This window comes from Rhinocladiella mackenziei (assembly GCF_000835555.1).
Source record: "Rhinocladiella mackenziei CBS 650.93 unplaced genomic scaffold supercont1.6, whole genome shotgun sequence".
In the NCBI taxonomy this organism is placed as follows: Eukaryota; Fungi; Ascomycota; class Eurotiomycetes; order Chaetothyriales; family Herpotrichiellaceae; genus Rhinocladiella; species Rhinocladiella mackenziei.
The window spans coordinates 1,689,292-1,708,556 of record NW_013550599.1 but is presented as its reverse complement, the minus strand read 5'-3'; the positions used below and the strand labels follow the sequence as shown (position 1 = coordinate 1,708,556).

The 19,265-nt window shown below is 51.8% G+C and overlaps 8 protein-coding genes across 8 annotated transcripts; 6 read left to right on the top strand and 2 right to left on the bottom strand.

The window, feature by feature from the left end:
- Positions 1 to 494: 494 nt before the first annotated feature.
- Positions 495 to 2,968, top strand: Z518_08417 (uncharacterized protein; the record flags this gene model as incomplete). The annotated part of the gene is made up of 2 exons (XM_013414158.1): positions 495 to 715; positions 829 to 2,968. 2 exons carry the CDS (start codon positions 495 to 497, stop codon positions 2,966 to 2,968), a joined length of 2,361 nt encoding a protein of 786 aa, XP_013269612.1.
- A 1,751-nt stretch (positions 2,969 to 4,719) lies between these two features.
- On the bottom strand, positions 4,720 to 5,686 carry Z518_08416 (uncharacterized protein; the record flags this gene model as incomplete). Its single annotated transcript, XM_013414157.1, has 2 exons — positions 4,720 to 5,592; positions 5,642 to 5,686. The coding sequence occupies 2 exons, from the start codon at positions 5,684 to 5,686 to the stop codon at positions 4,720 to 4,722; spliced, it is 918 nt and encodes a 305-aa protein (XP_013269611.1).
- Positions 5,687 to 6,281: 595 nt separating this feature from the next.
- Z518_08415 (uncharacterized protein) lies at positions 6,282 to 8,306 on the top strand (the record flags this gene model as incomplete). Its single annotated transcript, XM_013414156.1, has 1 exon — positions 6,282 to 8,306. The coding sequence occupies one exon, from the start codon at positions 6,282 to 6,284 to the stop codon at positions 8,304 to 8,306; it is 2,025 nt and encodes a 674-aa protein (XP_013269610.1).
- Positions 8,307 to 8,482: 176 nt separating this feature from the next.
- Z518_08414 (uncharacterized protein) lies at positions 8,483 to 10,624 on the bottom strand (the record flags this gene model as incomplete). The annotated part of the gene is made up of 3 exons (XM_013414155.1): positions 8,483 to 9,912; positions 9,972 to 10,289; positions 10,342 to 10,624. 3 exons carry the CDS (start codon positions 10,622 to 10,624, stop codon positions 8,483 to 8,485), a joined length of 2,031 nt encoding a protein of 676 aa, XP_013269609.1.
- Positions 10,625 to 11,281: 657 nt separating this feature from the next.
- On the top strand, positions 11,282 to 12,252 carry Z518_08413 (uncharacterized protein; the record flags this gene model as incomplete). Its single annotated transcript, XM_013414154.1, has 2 exons — positions 11,282 to 11,470; positions 11,527 to 12,252. 2 exons carry the CDS (start codon positions 11,282 to 11,284, stop codon positions 12,250 to 12,252), a joined length of 915 nt encoding a protein of 304 aa, XP_013269608.1.
- Positions 12,253 to 12,770: 518 nt separating this feature from the next.
- Z518_08412 (uncharacterized protein) lies at positions 12,771 to 14,462 on the top strand (the record flags this gene model as incomplete). Its single annotated transcript, XM_013414153.1, has 2 exons — positions 12,771 to 13,006; positions 13,058 to 14,462. The coding sequence occupies 2 exons, from the start codon at positions 12,771 to 12,773 to the stop codon at positions 14,460 to 14,462; spliced, it is 1,641 nt and encodes a 546-aa protein (XP_013269607.1).
- A 1,024-nt stretch (positions 14,463 to 15,486) lies between these two features.
- Positions 15,487 to 16,586, top strand: Z518_08411 (uncharacterized protein; the record flags this gene model as incomplete). The annotated part of the gene is made up of 2 exons (XM_013414152.1): positions 15,487 to 16,168; positions 16,210 to 16,586. The coding sequence occupies 2 exons, from the start codon at positions 15,487 to 15,489 to the stop codon at positions 16,584 to 16,586; spliced, it is 1,059 nt and encodes a 352-aa protein (XP_013269606.1).
- Positions 16,587 to 17,130: 544 nt separating this feature from the next.
- Positions 17,131 to 19,258, top strand: Z518_08410 (uncharacterized protein; the record flags this gene model as incomplete). The annotated part of the gene is made up of 3 exons (XM_013414151.1): positions 17,131 to 17,160; positions 17,222 to 18,689; positions 18,741 to 19,258. 3 exons carry the CDS (start codon positions 17,131 to 17,133, stop codon positions 19,256 to 19,258), a joined length of 2,016 nt encoding a protein of 671 aa, XP_013269605.1.
- Between the last annotated feature and the right edge of the window lie 7 nt (positions 19,259 to 19,265).

Sequence of the window (19,265 nt, the reverse complement as noted above, 5' to 3'; positions counted from 1 at the left end):
AGATGCTTCTGGAAATCTACACCCTATGTATGAAAAAAATCCTGCGGGCATTCTGCGACATCTGTTGAGAAATTTGGGACTCTTTGTCCGCAATCTTACTTGGGTCTGAGGCGCCGAAGGCGGGTCCACGCTACAAGGGCAAACATTGGGGGTGATTGGCCAACATAAAAGCCTTTGCATATGCACCAAGCGAAAAACTAGACCCTGGACCGTTGAGATGCATGTCTCACGAGGGGCCACGACAGTTGAAGACGAGCCACCTCGACCACGGGCCACCTTCTACCACCACAACCCCCCCCCTCATCATCGACGGGGTTTCTTGCAAGGCAAACAATCACCCTGTCAAACAATCGCCCTGCCAAACCGTATTCAGCCGAGAAAAACGACCTCTGCAGAGATTTTGCTTCAAAGTTGGCCCAAGGTTGGCATTTTTGATCCTAAACCTCCCTTTAGGTAGTGATGAACGTTGAGCAGAGCAATACAGCATCAAGTCAATGGCCTTGAGCCTGGGGGATCCCCAAGGATGGCCGGTCAACAATGTTGCTCAAGCTCCAGCTTCGACGGCCGTGCCTGCTCCTTCTCACCTCGAGGCGCGAGAAGGCCCCGCTCAGGCTCAGTGGCAAGCGGTGAAGGAGGAGATCCGGATGTTGTACGAAAAAAAGCCCTTGAAAGAAGTCAGAAAGATCTTGGAACAACGGCATGGTTTCCGAGCGACGTAAGTACCATACAAGCTCCCGCTGCCACGGGGAGTTTTGTTTGTTTTTTTTAATTCCCCAGCCATCTCCAAGCTTATCATCCATGCTGATAATCGATTTCACTCTTGACAAGTGAACGGATGTATAAAGCCCGACTCTCGCAGTGGGGAATCAGCAAAAACTACTCGGATAAAGACTACCAAATATGTGCGGTCTTGCACCACAGCCGTCAGAAATCCGGTAAACGAGCCACGGCCTTTGTTGTCCATGGCCACAAACGGTCTCTCAAGGATTTACACAAGTACATCAAAGGCCGGAAGATGTCCGAGGATGAGTTCCTCACCACCGCCCTGAAAAACATCGTCCTTTGCAATGACCGTACTGGAGAACTACAAGAACCCTATGCTCACGTGCGGGCGTATACTCCGGAGCCTGAGACGGAGACCGAAGACCAGCAATCAACCCCAACAACAGGGCAGCTGTCGGGGGAAATTACTGCGAGTGTCGCCAAGCAGTCGCCTCAGGGAGCAGAAACAGAGCCAGGGCCAAGCCTGGGACGGGCATCGGGCCTAGCATCGAGGCCAGGCTCAGGCTCAGGCGCAACATCAGGCCGGCGTTCCACCGCCCACCGAGAGTCACCCACATCCCAAAGGCTCTCACCCCACGGCAAGGCATCACCACCTACGCGCCAGATTTGTGGTACTCAATTTCCGCCCAAAGACGGTGCCGTCTCTGTCACGTGGCAATCACCGCCGTCGCCGTCATCGCGCGGTCCTCTCGTCTCTTCTCCCCTGGCTTTACCTTCTTCGGCAGCGCTTTCATTCAATCATCCTGTTGCCAATCTACCCCTAGGGTCGTTCGAGGATCAGGTCCGTCATGCTGGGACCGTCCATGACAGCATGCCCACGCCCACGACCACTTGCCAGCGACTTGGGAGAGAAGTGGAATACATGGCTTTGCAAATTATCGACGCGCCTCCTCTTAAATCACTATGTGGTCACGATGATGTCCGCACCTGGAGATTGATGAGCGATACGTCATCCGTCGACACTGATGATTACGAAAAGATCTGCCCGACATGTCACGAACCCACCCAGGACCATTTCATCAGTCTCCCGAACCTGGAAATGCCACAGCAATCCCGCAGCATTCTCAATGAGACATCCAGCGCGATGGACAGCACCATATCGGTCCCTGCTTCGTCTCGAGGCCACGAGCATTCTTGGCGATGGGTAGCGCGATGCTTCGCCGCGTACATCTACATGAACAGAGCTAACGATACGTTAACGCAAAGGAGTCTGGAGGATGCGAACCTCGAGTTTGAGAAAATGCTAATTCCTCAGCAAGATCCCAAGATCCTGCTGGCTTTGAGTCAAACCCTGCTCATTCTCAATATGCATGGCCAACCCTCACTTACCGAGTACATCATGTCATCAGCGCACTCCGTGGCCGAACATATTCTGGGTCCTGAAGACCCTCTGACGATAATCACCCGCTGGATGGTCGATGTCGCCAAACTCGAAATGAAAACTAGTGAGACTACGAGCGCCACGCTGAAATCCGTGGCCGAACAATTCATTCTGCGCCATGGCCACACCGACCCCCGCTCGATTGCCTCGCTATACTGCTACGGGTACATGTTGAACGTGGAGCGAAGATTGAACGAAGCGGAGCAGGTATTGATCGACGTGTACCAGGTCTCCTCAGCCACGCTGGGACCGCGGCATCTCCAGTCTATTTCAGCCCTTACAAATTTACACCGAGCTCTGGCTCGACAGGGCCGATCCGAAGAGGCGATTGGCGTGCTACGAAAGGCGATTGACGATTCACGAGACACATTGGGCGAAAACCACCCACGTCGCCTTGAGAGTATGCGTCTTCTGGCGGTCTTGTACGAAGATCGGAGGCGCGAGGATCTCACCGAGGAACTCTACTGGAAAGTCCTGGAGGGCCGGATCAAAATGCTCGGTCGTAATCATCGGTTCACGCTCGGGATCAGGAACGATTTGGAAGCATTGCTCAAGCGCATGGGCAAATGGGGAGTCGAGAGGCCTCGGAATGCGAATGTTCGTGCCGGCGCAGGTCCATCTCAAGATCGAGATCGAGATCAAGATGAGTCAACGTCAACCACCGAATTTGAAATGGAAATTATCGAAAGCCCGGAGCAATTGAGGATCCAGGACCTTTTCGAATGGGATCCCGATGAGAAGTGGGATGAGACGAGGAGTTTCGACGGGAGCGATGACACGGGCAGTATGCATGAGGCTTTCTGATTCCTTTTTTTTCGTTTTCACTTTCTTGCCGTCTGCTGCCATTAGGCGAAAGGAGAAGCGGGCGTAAGGGGAGCCCAAGAAGCCTAGGAGTCTGGGATCTATCTATTTACTACTACCCCCATTTGCGAATTTGTTTCGCACGAAATCGACCTCAGTTATTCACGACAGTATCCCTTTTTGTTTTTTGGGGGGGCTATGTTTAGCAGGATTGGAATAGAGAGAGAAAGAGAGAGATACGTGAAGAGAAGGGTGCAGGTGTAAAGGTGGGTGCGAAACGGCTGTTGTTGATTGTTGAGCATTTGAGGACTGAGAATTGTATGAAAACATCAAGTCCGAACCTAAGTTGTCGTCTACCAATTTTTCCTACCTGTTACGCTGACATTCACCTTGGTATTGCACATTTCTGAAGGTACGGTTCCACCTCAGCTTAGCATGTTCATCAAATAATTTTTCTTTTTACATGTCCGTATTCCTTTGCCATGCAAGTCTTCAACATGCCACAACACAGCACAACGGAATATCAAGAAAGAATGCTCACTCATCATAATCATGCTCTACAATACAACGACCTGGGCAAGTTGGGAAGAACGATACTCCAAAGAGAAGCACATGCGTCTGTACGCTTTCGATGTCCCGTGCAAAAGTTGCTGATGCGAAGTACAGTGCATTGTCGATCCTCTCCTTTTCACATTCCCTTTGTTCCTTGTCTCATGATTTTCTTTGCCTCACGTCGCCTCGCTTCGCTTCGCCCGTTCGTTCGTTCGGAACTTGTCAGATCCGGAATGTACAAGGAATAAACTGGAAGACGCTACTGAAATGTGAGGCGACTTTCAGCTATCCAGAATAGTAAGCAGGGCGTACAGACGGAGCAGGAAGGAGTGTCACGCTATTTTAACATAGTTCCTGGTGTCCTCCGGGCGAGGCTTGACAAGACGAGACGCGGCGGGATGACGCGAGGTTAGGTGGTAGATGTGATGAATTTGTTGTCAAGATGGTTGAGGAGAACGTCGACGACAGCCATCGCTGTAGCGATTGGCGATTGGTAATTCTGGTACGATCGTACTCCTACGCGATTAGCGCCGGTCTCCGCTTTTTATTGTTGAGATTCAATAGTCGTTGCAGGATCTACTCCGCTGGGACCTTCGGATCCCGAACATCTACCACGTAGTACTCGGCGGTCACCTTCGACTTAAATGCGGCAGAGAACAAGGGACAAGGGGGAACGTCATGGGACGCTGGGTCCGCGAGGTAGTCTCGAGTCGAACGGATCACCGTGTTGGAAATACATGTGGCGAACAAGCGGGAGGAAGCGATATTAGGCTCGGGATGTTTCTTTTGCGTGAAGGATTGGTGCCGGTGCATGCGGTGATTGGCATGTCTCACGCGGTTGGAGCGGGAGTGTGGTGAGGGATCATGAGACTCGAGCACTGCTTGGAGTCGGTGGTATAAGGATATTCTAAGTTCGGGAGCATCAGACAACTGAGGAAGAAGAGGAAGGAGAACGAGACAGAGAAGAGTGGGCGTGTGTGGAGAGGGAGGCAGGATAAGATAGGTCGGACACCGCGATGATCCCGTGGTATAACGAACATTTTGTCCTGTGCAGAGCCGAGTCGATCATGCTGCAGCCATGGGAAGTAGCTGACTAGCTGCATTGTATCTTTTTGGGGTTTCTTTTTTGTCGTGCCTAATACCAGTGGGGATAAGGTTGCCATGGCATACCTTTCTTTGACCAATCCATCCCTTCTGTGTCTTCAAGATTGATTCTCAAACTTCAATCCACTTTCCAGTCTCTTCGCGCCGTAAATACCTGCAATGTCCCCTTTCTCACCTTGAGTCTCTTTGACCACTTTCAGATACGAATCCGCAAGTTCGACGTTCTTCATTCGACATCCGCTTTTCTCGGCCAGGTTCATCGCATGTCCCGCATCCTTACGGGCCAGATCCACCGCGAACAACGGTTTGTCACGCTTATAGTAGTCTCCTGTCCGTAGTCTATTCGAGTAAGCCGTATACGGACCGGGAAACATGACCTCGATGAACTTATGCAATGAGTCGACACCGAGACCGGATTTCTCGGCCACCACATGTCCCTCGGATAATGCTTCGACCATGCTCATGATGAATGTGTTGCCAATGACTTTGAGAAGGGTGGCTTTGCTCGGTTCTTGGCCGGAGAAATCGATGTTCTCCCGTCCGATCACGCCTTTGCAGTATGGTTTTACCTTGCCCACCGCCTCGGCTTGGCCAGACAGGACGCAGATTAATTGTCCTGCATCGGCCATGGCAGGAGCTCCGAAAACGGGACACGCCACAAAATTGCCGCCCTTCTCTTCAACCATTTTTGATTCCTGTGCCGTGGTGTCTGGGTGGACGGTGCTGCAGTCCACGATGATTTTGCCCTGGACATCGGTCTCGAGAATCTGTTCGAGTGTGGATATCACCGACGCGTCATCGCCCAAGCAGTAGAATATAAGGTCGGCCTTCGATACAGCGTCGGGAATTGAGGGGGCCACCGTCGAATTCCCGATTTGGGCAGAGAGGTCATGGGCCCGTTGGATCGTGCGGTTGTAGATGATCAGAGGGTTGGCTAGCTTGCCTTTCTCGACGAGGTTCTTGCACATCCCCTTTGTCGCAGTTAGCACATCACAAGGCAGTCTTTTTGCAGATTTGTACCCTGCCCATATTCCCAAGGCCTAGCCATGCTATTTGAGGTGCCATTATGCCAGGAGAGAGGACTGTTTCGAAGGATGAGGAATCGAGGTTGGGTGAGAGAAGTAGAATATCTGTCTTCAAGTCAATGCTCGACTTTATACCTGCAGTGGCACCAGTGACGATCGCGTCGGGTACGAATCATTCTCGTCCGAACTTTTGGATGTTGAGACGGGCGGAGAGTCCACGATACAACCGCATGGACAATATTGAGGTCGAAGTTAATGCCCGTTATGTTTCGCGACGTCCAACAATCGGGGAATCACGGATCGAATGCAGCAGTGAGCTTTTACAAAGCACAGCGGAATGAATGCGGGTCTTGCACTGGTATCCAGATAAGTCAGAGAAAGCCAAATTCGCAAATTCCGGGGGTTGTACGCATTTACGGCGAGTCATACAGACGTTGTAGTAGTGCACTTTCAGAGCTTGCATATCCAATGATTCATACGGCAGTATTTACCCCTTCCTGCGTGCCCTCAACACAAAATTTTTCTGGGAGAAAAATCTTGTGAGACCCTGGGTATATATCTCTCCATGGGATATCATTGTTCTTTTCTTGTATCATTTTCTTTGTCTTGTTCCTGGCTTATGGTCATCATGAAATATGACCCAGACCACCTTGAGCTGGCCTGCAGTCGCCATTAAGGGCCATTACTCACACCATTCAAACAGAAATATTGCTGCCGATGTCTTGAGAGCCTACATCAATTCTAATCCGTCCCCGTCTTCATGCTCAGGCAGACCATCTCGTGCTCGCTTCTACTCTGCACAACCGGCACCTCGAACCGATGATCCTCCTCCCCATCATATTCCAGAGTTGGCCGTCCATGACAGACGAGGATCTTTTGCACACCAAGCCAGGCAAAGACTGGCGAACAAGGAGTTCTTCACCAGTCTTTTGAGTTCTGCAGCCACCAAGCGAGATGCCAAAGCCTATATTTCTCGGCTCAAGAGCCCGACCAAGACAAGCCCTGTGCCGAAACCTGCTCCCCGACCGGCAACCACCAAACCAAAGTCCGAGGTGAATCTCGGGAATCTCTTTGGCCGAAGTCGAGCAGTGGAAGAGAGCCCTGTCTTTACGCAGTATGACAAAGAGCTAGAGCAAACCATTGAAGAGCAGGAGACTCTCCATGTCGCTTTGGTCAAGCTTAGCCATGCTAGCGGAATGACCGAGCCGATCCTCAAGGGCATTGCACAAACTTTGTCTTCTCTGTCCCGTCTGAGTATGGCACCTTGTGTAGTGCTCGAAGAAGCGGACCAGATCGATGACAAGGCTCGCCGTGAGTGTCTCACACAATCGGCCAATAGGCTCGTTGCAGCAATCGACCGGATCAGCGATTCCGGAGCTAGAAAACTTGACAATGTCCTGAGCTTCGGTGATGATGGTCGACCTCAAGTCTTTCTGAGGAAGCTCCTGACTCGCCCTCTGCGGAGAGGAAGGATTCCCGTTGTCGTGCCGATTGCTTATTCGGAAACGCGACAACATGCAGTTCCCACCACTGCTGACGAGGCTCTTTTGGCCCTGACCAGGGAACTGGCAGGTTTGAACTTCACACCTCGAGAAGACGACCCTCCAGATCATGTGGCTGAGAAAGTTAGTAGGATGCGGAAACAAATATCTCTGGACCGGATAATTGTGGTCGACGAGACTGGGTCCATTCCGAGCACCAAATCAATTGACAAGAAACATGTTTTTGTCAATCTCGAGCAGGAATACTCTTCACTACAAGAAGAACTGAGAAGTTCCACCGACGGAGGTGTTTCTCCTAAACATGCATCCAATCTAAAATTGTTTCGAGATGCCCTGAGAATGTTACCACATTCTTCATCTGGCCTGCTGACGACGCCGCTCGAGGCGGCAAATACATTGAAGGCGGCAGATGATCAAGTTTCTAGCGTGGGCACAAGGCGGCAAAAGAACCCTCTGATTCATAACCTCTTAACTGACAAGCCGGCGTATTCTTCATCCTTACCCACCGGACGTCTAGGTCAGGACACGCCATCATCGTCGGCCACCGCCTCGACCTTTGTCAAGCGAGGGATGCCGCTGACCATTCTCCCCAACCCTGACGCACAGGCCTGGACAGCAGCCAGGACACCCCGGTTGGAACTGACTGATCCAAGAATTGACCTGGACCGACTCACTTACCTGATCGATGACTCCTTCAATCGCAAGCTCGATGCGGAAGCATATTTGAAACGAGTCAATGACCGCATCGCCGGTGTGATCATTGCAGGAGATTACGAAGGCGGCGCAATTCTGACATGGGAGACACCGCCTGGTCTATCTGACGGCGACACGTCTCGTTTGGTGCCGTACCTGGACAAATTTGCCGTGTTGAAGAAAAGTCAAGGCGCCGGCGGTGTGGCCGACATCGTCTTCAACGCCATGGTGAGAACATGTTTCCCCGATGGAGTCTGTTGGCGGAGTAGGAAAGATAACCCTGTGAATAAATGGTACTTTGAGCGGTCGAGAGGGACCTGGAAAATACCGGAAACCAATTGGACCATGTTCTGGACGACGCCAGGGCTTTTGGAGCCCCAGAAGAGCCAAGTTTTTCTCGACTATGAGAGTGTCTGTCGGACTGTGAAGCCGACTTGGGCTGATGGGAAGGAAATCGCCGACTAATGGCACACACGACGGTAGCGGTTGCGGCGTCGAGAGCGAAAAGTCCGTCCTCCTATCGATGTCTTATACGGGAAATCTATTCGCTTTACGAAATGTCTTGACCCAAAACTTGGCCTACTGTCATCGCTAAAACTCATCTACCGTTCCGGCTTCGTTTCTGCATCGAAACTTCCTCTTCATTCCGTGGTGTCCACTGGACGATCAGTGTCTCTGGACAAGCTAGCCTCCTGTAGTTTCGTCTGCAGATGCGCACCCTTTCCTGAAGCCGGCCTGTCCGAGACCCCAGACTGTTTCAACTGCCGCACGTTGCCCGTGAACAACGCGATTAGGAAGCTCGAGTCGACAAACTCGACCTCGTTGGCCTCTTCGGCTGCAACGTCGCTGCTTGCATGGCGTCGACAGAGCCCGTCTTCGCGGACTCCGGATTTCTCCCCTTTCTCCTCCGGGGAGCTCGAGCTCTTCTTCTTGGAGATCCACACGTTTCCTAGCGCAAGACTTGCTAGCACACTGAGGCCGAGGATCGGTATAATGGAAATGAATGCCCACATTGTCGCTGTCGCGCCTTGTAAGCGGATTGCCTTTTGCTCTGCGGCCGGTAGCTGACTGATAGCGTCGAGCGAAGCTTGGTTGTGCAGGTCGAGCCTTGATGTGCCGTTGTTGCTGCTCCTATCGACGCTGCTTGACCCAAAGTACTGGCTCATCTGGTTTTGGAAGACGGAACCCATGACGGTGAGGGCCAGGGTGCCACCAAATGGCATCGCGAAGCGCAGCAGACTGAACACGGGCGCCAGGCAGTCGCGGAACATGCCGGCCAGGTGTAAGCTCGAGGGCATAAAGCGTATGCCGGTGCCTGCGCCGGCAATGGCCATCATCACGTTGACGAGCGTTTCGTCGCGCACTTTCACTGCGTACGCGAGCGTCGCGATCCCCGCGGTTTCCACAACCGCGCCCACGAACAGCGGCCAGAACGTCTGGCGCGGCCAAACGTTGCACACGAAGATGGCGGCGAGCACGCCGACGCCAATGCCGGGGACGTAATACAGGAGCTGTGTGCCGGCGTCGCTTGCTTCGTAGGCTTCAACCAGTGTGAAGTAGATGCCGATGAAGTAGAAGACGGAGTATAAGGCGGAACCAGTGGCGGCGCCAATAAAGCAGACGAGACTGACGTCTTTAGCGGCCAGGACAGAGGAAGGGATCATTGGCACTGTTCTGGGGAAGATGCGATTTAGCAGTCGCGAGGGTGCGAGAAGGGTTTCGTACGCGAGGAAGGCGAGGATCAGGACTGCTCCAAGAACGAGGGTTGAGATCACGGCACCCGAGCTCCAGGGGTATGTCGAACCACCCCAGGCGGTACCCAGAATGACGAGACCGACGCCGAGGACGAAGAGTGTGGTGCCTCCGATGTCGACAGTTGCGATACCGGCGGTGAAGGCCCGGAGGCGCGTTTGGTTTCCAGAAGGACGAGACAGCGAGACGTTGCCAGGTTTGAGGTCTTTGCGCAGGAGGAAGATCGTGAAGATGCTGATCACCGACATGCCGGCTCCCAGAACGAAGCAATATCGCCAGCTGGTGTCGGTCAGGTAGCCGCCTATAACAGGGCCGACGGCTGGGTGGTGGTCGTCAGACAAACTCTTCGGCATATGGGGATCGTGGTGGTTGACTTACCGTATCCAATGCCGTTCAACAACTGAAAAATGCTTGTGTTGATGGCCTGTTCTTTCAGGGGGACCGAATCTGCCAGGACGATCAGAGAGACGTTGGAAATCCCCGCTGTTCCAACGCCCTGTAGCGCTCGGCCCAGCAAGAGCACGGCCCAATCTGGTGCCGCTGCGCACAGAACGCTTCCGATGGTCAGGAGGACCACTGCACATTGGAGGCTTGCATGTCGGCCAAAGATATCGGAGAGTTGACCAAAAAAGGGAATGAAGGCGGTCGAAGTCAGTGTAAATGCTGTGACGATCCAGTTGAGCTGGTTGAATTTGTCTGGTCATCAAGTTAGAAGCAAATCAGGGTTGTTGAATTGTTACAGACGGACTAAAATGCGAAGATATTTCGGGAAGTGCCGTCGCGACGATGGTCAAGTCAAGACTAGCCACCAAAAAGGCTGGTTGGAGGCAGAGTAACAGCTTCCACCTGTATGTTCGAGCCGTGCTTTTTTCTTGTGAGCATTGTGGACATGCTTTTTTCGAAGCTGGACCAGAAGGAGGTGCAGGAGTAGAGGTCGGATCAGACGTTGGGGAAGTTGTGCTTGCTGCTGCCGCTTCAGCAGCTTTCCGAGCGCGGTACGCTCTGATTTTGCGATACGTATATATGATCATATTGGATGTGCGGTAGAGTTGGGAGGCCCAATTTAGGGGAAACTCGTGGCGATCATGGACGGAAGATGTAGTCACAGAGGGAATACTTTATATCTCTTGAAACAAGAACCCTACCCATTCTGCGTATCCATATGAATACGACATGCATGAAATAATTTCCCGGGGCTGAACCTCGAGGGAGCTGCGTATTGTTTTATGGGGCTGTATAACGGGCTCATGGCCTATGTTCGCGAATTGGACCAAAACAGGAATGGTCAGGTTCGGCCCCAGACCGAAAACGGGGATTTTCACGAAACCACATCCGCTCAAGCATGTTTGTAAAAGCGGGCGACGTAGATCCTACGGCGGTTATCCCTAGGTCGCGCCAATCGGTCAAGGCAAGATAATGGATCGTATAATATCGAGGGGCTGGTAACGCAGACGCGTTTATTCCCCATTCGAGCATATTCTGCGAAACGAAACCAGGGGCTCCGAGGTCAAGACAAGAAAATGAGACTAGGCCTGATTCGGTCCATTGTGCTCGAGATGGCGATGCTCCGCCGTTCTTGACTATTGCTTCTCTACGGTGGGGCATGGGCACACATAAAACTTTGTCATCTCACGCCCGTCTACAACCATATCCTTTCGGCTTTGGCATTTTCGATCCATCAGCCAGGCATGCCGATATGCATTACATGCAGCACTCCGGTCAGGAACTTATACACCGTTTACAGCAAGGCAGATGATCGGACCTTAGGCAAAGGGGTCCGATTAACGCAATGTCCCAATTGTAAACGATTCGCCGACAAATATGTCGAGCATGACTTTGTCGTTCTCTTCATTGATCTTGTGTTGATCAAACCACAAGTACGGATTCCCACTCATGATTTTAATCTAGGCACGGGGTTCTGACTCGAAACAAGGTCTACCGTCATCTTCTGTTCAACAGACTGGGGCGCTCCGATGACAAGTTCGATCCCAGCATCTTGCGGCTGGGAACCCTACTGATTCTATTCGATGTCTACATTACTTGGGCTAGAATAGAGAAGACGCATGCCCTTAACGGAGGCACTAGTGTCGGGTCTCGCCTTAGTGAAATGCCCATTCTGACGCAATATCTCTTCTTTCTCACAATGAATGTCCTAGCCACTGTTGCCCAACATGGAATCATTCGGGTATTGACAAGACTACTTCTCGCTCGGCCCATGACTCAGGAAGAGACTGGCAATGGTAACAAGTCACCACATGCCACGCCAGAAAATGGATCGAGACAGCCATTAATTCCAGCTGGGCGCGCAAGCCCAAGTGCAATCAGCACGGCATTGTTCGTTTCAAGTTGCACCAAACTTTTTCCTATCCTGCTGGTGATATGGCCGACGGAAGCAAAAGAAGCGGATTCTTTTGGCTTTGCGTTCCACGCCACCAACTACGTGGGTTGGGCTGTCCTTCTCAACAATGTCGAGGCTTTGTTGATCCTCCTTAATTGTGGATATGTCATTGCGACCACTCTTGCTGTCTCTGGGGTTCTTGCACGATGGGCAGTGGAAGGCTGGATACTAGGTTTGGTGGGATTAGGAACCGATACAGGCCCCGTAGGAGATCTCTGGGCTGCAATCGCCTTTTCCAGGGCCCTGTTCAAAGGGAGATAAGCAATGTCCTCAATAACCGTTCGAACATACAAAATTCGAAGGCCTCATGGCCGGGTGAGGAGGCCATCACAGAATTTTCGGTGTATCAATTCTTATTTCTACTTTCTTTTCTCGCATTCCATCATATCGACACCCTATCTTTTACTTTACATCTGCTTAACTATCACATAGCCGCTCGGCCACTCGATCCATTACAATACCCCGACTCGCTCAGGGTTTTTCCTGGTGTTCTCAAGGGAGGAGTTCGAGGGTAAGTGGTATATGAGCATCATGCAAGGAAGGATCGTGTCGTTCGCCTAGGAATTTCCGAAGGGATCTCCATACTTGAACCCGAGGGTAGACTCGCCCACAACCATATCACGGAGCTGGAATCTGGATACGCCCACAAGTGACCGCCAAAGCCAGCGCTCGCAGGGATCGTAGAGATCGTTCGGGTGGACCGAAGTTTAACCGAATTGGGGATTGTTGTCTGCCCACGAACGTCAGAAACATCAAACCTTGCCAACAAGTCGCCCGGCATGGAAGAATCATCCGGCCGTGGTCACAGAGAGAAAAAGCCCAGCGAAAAGATCAAAGAACAAGTCTCGGGCAAAATAGACAAGATTGAAGATGAGAAAACAATTGTCCTACCCACGTACATAGCCCCCAATGACCCCAAATTTTTCCAAGACCAGAAGGAGGTGTCAAAGATCTACGATCACACCAAGATAGCACCGAACGGAGACAAGATCGATTTCTTTTCGCTCGGAACACAGTATGTGCCGCTCCTCCCCGTATCACGGAACAGAGAAGCTAACGTGAATAGTGTCGAAAGCAAAGAGAAACGATATTATGTCCGCGCAAAAAGAGACCCAAATACCTTCTATTTCCACACAGATGAAGCCCCTCCCCGATATGCCCACCTCAGTGACGAAAACCATCCTCAATGTGGAGTCGAAAGCCTCAAGAATACCTTCACCAAGGATATGCTGGGAAAGAGTGGAGAGTTTGGGAGCTATACGACAAGGGCAAACGTCTTTGCAAGAGAAGGGAAGTTCTTCTTCGAAGCGAAGGTCATCAGCCTAGCACCACCGGGCAGAGAAGATCCAGATCGCGCCCTAGCGGAGACTCAAAATCCGGACAAAACTGCAACAAATAGAGGCGGGCTTCGAGTGGGATTCTGCCGACGGGAACATCACTGGAGTGAAAACCTTGGAGGAAACGCCTACAGTTACGCCGTGATTCTCAGGAGTGGCAGGTCCAAGGAGTACGGCAGCGTGCGGTTCAACACCATGATGTACCATGTGCAAGGCGAAGGTGCAAGAGATCCCGAAGATCTTTCTCCTGGTGACGTTGTCGGCCTCATGATCACCCTGCCGTCCTTGGAAATTCACAAGAAGGTGGTGGAGGGAACATTCAATCCTGCCGAGTATCCAGATCTCAAATGCGGTCCGGCTGTGATGAAGAAGAAACATGGGGCGGGCAAGAAAACTGCTAAGAACGGTCCGAAACCAAAGGAGGGCGAAGTCGCGAAGAGCAAGGATGAGACAAGCAAGAAATCAACTGTTCGAGCTGCAATTCAAAGTACCATCCATCCGCTCGCGGGCATTTCGGCTCCTTCAGATCACGACATAATCCGGGACCGGAATCCTTTTCTTCATAAAGGCATGACTTATTTTGAATGCCCCGAATATACACCGAACCATGACCTCAGTCGGCCGACGTTGAATTCGAAAAACAAGTCCATCAACCCCGAGACCGGTAAAAAGTACGATCTTGTCACGGATCCCCACCCAACCCACGAACTCCCTCATCTACGAACCCTCCCCGGAAGTAAAATTGAGCTGTGGGTTAATGGCAAATATCATGGCGTTGTTTGGGAACACCTCTTTGCATTTCTTCCACCGGCGTCTTATATTGAAAAGGGCAGCCGAGCTGTCACCGGCCATGGAGACGTGGATGATGGTTTGCTCGGGTACTACCCGGCCATTAGTCACTACACCGGTGGTGCGATCGAGTGCAAATTTGACGGACCATGGTGGTACGGATATGATCAAGACGGCCCTCAACATCCGGATGCTCGCCCAATTGGCGCCCGTTACCAAGAGCAAATTGTGGAAGATATGATCAATGATTTGGTGGACGAGATCTACCAAGAAAAGTTGTATAACGACTCCGACTGGATGAAGAAGCGAGTGTTGAACGCACCCATGAATCTACCACATAGCTGAGTGAGCTACACGACTTTTCTGGGAGATATTGCACAGGGTTTGGAACATGTCATTTGCGGCCGTGATCGGGATACAAGGCGTGGGTGAGACTGATGTCACTCAAATTGGTAGGACAGGGCGTGCTCGATGGGATGGCGATCAAAAAGTTTGTTGAAGCATATTGAGATACCCCTGTCAATGATTACACTGGATGTTGGAATAGCAACAGCATGACATAACCCATTAGCAAAGACACTGAAATCTTCGTTCCTATATACAGTCGACGTTTTCATTGGTAGCAGGCAGTTCGAAGCCATAATATATACTGCATGATGTGAGATAATGCAGCTGCAGTCAGCATCTTAGGTGGATTGACTGAATGAGCCGATAACTGATTTGAGAGCTTTGAACCTCGATGCAGGGGGTGGTACTGGAGGGCCCGAGGATTGCGTTCAACACGACTGAGCCTGACCCCGTGAAGGACCCCCTGCATCACTGACAGTTGGGATATGGTACAAGTGAGCGACTGCTGACGCAAAGGAGAGGCATTCTTAATCGCTGCGAAAGTTGTGGATCATGGGGCCAAGGAGAGGACCAATCGAGCTCCAGCGACGAGTCTGAGGCTGAACTGGAGCTATCAGGGCATGGCGTGAATTTGAGACAAGGAGGACGACATGGAGGTCTGGCACAAGAGAGAAAGGCCGAGTAGATGCGATGGGTCAGGACTCAGAATCAGGTGCAGGGGGTCGCAAAGTCAAAAGGTGCGGCCCCCTGCATGATGACACTCTGGCCTTTTTATTTAATTCCCGGTTGCCTGCTCTTGACCACCATCACCATCGTTCTCTCTTCATCTTACGGATTTCCTTTGACTTTATCTGTGGCCTGCTTTTCATGAGCGACCTCTACTTTCCTTCACACGGTCTTGCGTGACCAGCATGCATCCACCTTGAGGATACGTGGTCAATTGGTCCCTTGGATCCATAAACAACTTGCATTCCCGTCTACACTCTGTCCTCTCCCATATTCGCCTCCAGCCTCAACAGACATGGCCAGCCCAACCAGTGTCGTCGATCCAGCCTCTTTGAGTGTATCTGGCTACTCCCAAAGCTACCCTACCCCTCCCCCCATGTCGGACGACACGGAGTCGAGCCAACCACCCGTAGAGCAACCACCGAAGAAGAAGCGGAAGGCCTGGGGGCAACCAGTACCAGAGATCAAACAAATCCTTCCACCGCGAAAGCGGGCAAAGACAGCAGAGGAAAAAGAACAAAGAAAAAATGAAAGAATTCTACGAAATCGTAGAGCCGCTGACAAGTCTCGACAACGTCAGAAGGCCGCGGTTGCCGACCTCGAAGCCCGACAAGTTCGCATCGAGCAAGAGAACGCCTCTCTTCGTGAACTCCTCGCTCGATACGAGGCCAGATTCGGGGTTCAGACAGATTTTCCTTCCCCTATGCCGGCACCACCATCCAAGATGGATGTCGATGCCACTCCTCCCTCGCCTCCTGACCTCAAAGCGGCTTCACATTCACCCATGACTACGACCTCATTCGACAACACCACCGAAGTTGAATCAAATCATCCTACCCTTGTCCATTCGGACAGCGCCACCCCTCTCAAACATGAATCACCAGCCCTCGCGCCGCAACTCAACCTGATTAATGAACATCCCGAGTCTGAACAGACTGAGTCTATGGCAACTTTCGACGGCTTTCCAGGGGTCTCCGGTATGACACAATATCCTGCCGTGGTATTGTGTGACCTGCAGTGTCAACCGGAACCCTGGGCTATCAAGCTGCCGGTGTTCCCATTCAAGCAGAAGTCCAGTCTTGGTCTCAGCTATCTCCTCCAAGTCTTCCAGACCTTGACGATATTTCAGACCTTCTCAACGACAACGCTCTTGCCGATCTGCAATCTCTTCCAGATTTTGGCGCAGAGATTGTCAATGACCTCGACGGAAGAGGATTTTTCCTCCATCCTGACCAACTTCCCACTAATTCATTCTTTGATTTCGATGCCTTCGACACCGACCAGACCAGCGGTCTTCCGCATGAAACTCCTGAGCCGGCTTCTCGCATGCAGCCCACACATGGCGCGCCTCTTACTGGCAGCGACAGACCGGGCTTTGCAGCAAGTGGTTCGTGAGGATGGTTTCGCTGAAGATCCTGATCGTCGGTGGACCTGGTCGAGTCTGATGACCATCAAGTGGGTTATTTTGAGGTTAGAAAGGGAACATCGGAAGATACGGCGTCAAGTTTGGGCGAACCAAGATGGTATTTCAAGACTCAAGGTTATGGCTGGCGTTGATTATCGAGCTGTGGCTAGGAGTTCACAACTTTGGCAGGGGATGAATTCCAATTGTACGAGTACTAGGGATGAAGGTTGGATGGCGGCACAGGAAGTCCATTGAATTATAGCAGTACTTCCATAGACAAAGCGATAAAAGCTTTTCAAATTGATCCTTGATCCACTTCCCCCAAAGCCCCCCTCCGTGTTTGAAGTAGCCGGTATGATTCCTTCTGGCCTTCCATTGCGCCCGCTTCGCTTAAATGATTTTTACGGCTACCCGATCACGTGACCATAGCCTTGGGTCAAATCCACATCACGTCCCCGTCGTTTTTGCGCGGACTGAGGCAACAACACAACCAGATTGTTGAGCTTGCACGACGCCGTTCGCGACGACGCAACGATGCCACCTTTCAAGGATGAGCACGTCCTCGTACGTCTCGCTTTCCCGCACTGAACTGCCGCAATTTTTCACTAACCACTCAATTTTTCAGATCATCGCGCCTGGTTCGCAAATTACTGCCGCGCAACTGGGTCTCCCTGAATCATTCACTCCTCCGCGATATCGTTTTCCTACTCGCATGTTTCCTGGTACAAACCCCGGAGAATGGGAACCTGTGAAAATTCGTTCCAAGATCACAACTGTACCGAAGTCATCTGAACCTGCTACAAATGGCCAACCATCCGCAACCAATGGAGAGCCGGTTCCGTCTACAGATGTGGAAATGTCAGAGGCCCCCCCTGCAGTTGAAGAAGCCGCAAAACCAGATGCCGAGACACAGACGGAGCCGCAGGCGGAGTCCCTGCCGTCAGACACAGCTCAACAAGAACCTCAAGATGCAGAAGAAGAGACGACCGAAACCTTCGAAGACGACCACTGGTCTACTGAAGGTGCTGTCTATCCAATCCAAGAAGGTCGCATCGAGAATTGGTCATGCTTCTTTGCTCTCTTATCTCACATCTACAACATGATCTCGCCACCTTTCCACATGCCGGTTCTTTTCGTCTCACAACCCTGCTGGTCCGAGCGCGATCACGAAATGATCACCCAGTATGTCTTCGAGAACTGGAAAATCCCCGCTTTTTGTCTGATGGATGCCGCATTGACGGCTGCTTGGGCTTACGGTGTGCCATCTGCCCTGGTCGTCGATGTCGGTCATGGAAAGTGCGATGTGACTGCGGTTACAGAGTTTCAGGTCAATCATATTGGTCGCGGCGTTGCGATATCTGGATGTGGTGGTCAAGCAATGACGAAGCGATTACAGCAGGGCTTGGAAAGTCAAGGCTTTGATGAAGATATGGCCGAGCAGCTGAAGAAGAGTCCCATCTGTGAGATTCTTCCTGCCGGCACGCCTCTGCCGCAGGCAGCTGCAAATAGAACCGCTGCTAACCCTGCCGCCGCTGCTTCCACGGGAGCATTAGACTCGGGAATGAATGCCAAGGATGTTGACGGCCTGAGACCAGGTCAAGCACTTCGAGGTCCTGGTATAGGGACGACGGTTGGTGAAGAAGGTGCAAATGGTGAGGATGAAGACAAGGAGGGCGTTCTTGACGTTGCGGCTATCGTTGCACGAGATAACGCGGCCGAAGTTCTCGCCAAGCGCGAAAAGGAAAAGGTGGAGAAGGCTGCTGCGAAGAAGGGCGGTGCGGCCGAGGCTCCCAAACAGATTCGATTGAGGAATTCGGAGAGAGAACGAGCGACATTCACCTACGTTGACTATGTACCAGTGGATGATTCGTCGGCAAAAGACGCTGAGCCAATGAGTCGGAAGCGAAAGCGAGAGATTGAAGTTGGCGTGGAACGATTTATGGCTGCTTCACCTCCCCCGGGTATGAGTGACGGAATTATCGACATAATTGCGGAGGCGATTCATCACACCATTCTCAGTGTCCCTGAAGTTAACTTGAGATCGACACTTTGGGATAATCTGATCATCCTCGGCAATGGAAGTCGTATTAGAGGTTGGTGGAATCTACTTCAGTTTACGAGAGAAACATGCTAACATACACCAGGATTCACATCCAGTCTCCTGTCCGTTTTGAACGCCAGATACATCTTGTCGCCGTCGACTGCGACCATCTTTACCTCAGAGCTGCCTTCCAATTTTTCCACTCCCGTCGCCACGCCGGGCACGAACACTCCAATACCCGGACAAGGAAGCTACCCCCTCCACCATCCTGGAGGACATGGAGTCAATCCCCTCTTGGTCGCAGCAACTAAGAACATGATGCAACCAAACCAACATCTTCAAGTCCCGGGACAAATTCCACCCATCCCCGATCCAAACATGCACCACAGCCATCGAGGCTATAGCCAATCCCCCACTTCGATCAAGACGGTCAAACCTCCAGACTACTTTCCCGAATGGAAAGATCCAAGTGTTAGTGGTATGGAAGAAGCGGCGTTCCTGGGAGCACAAGTGGCTGCCAAAGTGGTCTTCATCGTTGATCAAGGCAACAGCAAAGGCTTTTTGACGAGAAGCGAATATAATGACCTTGGGCCGGCAGGCATTCATGACTGTGCAATGTGAAATGCTA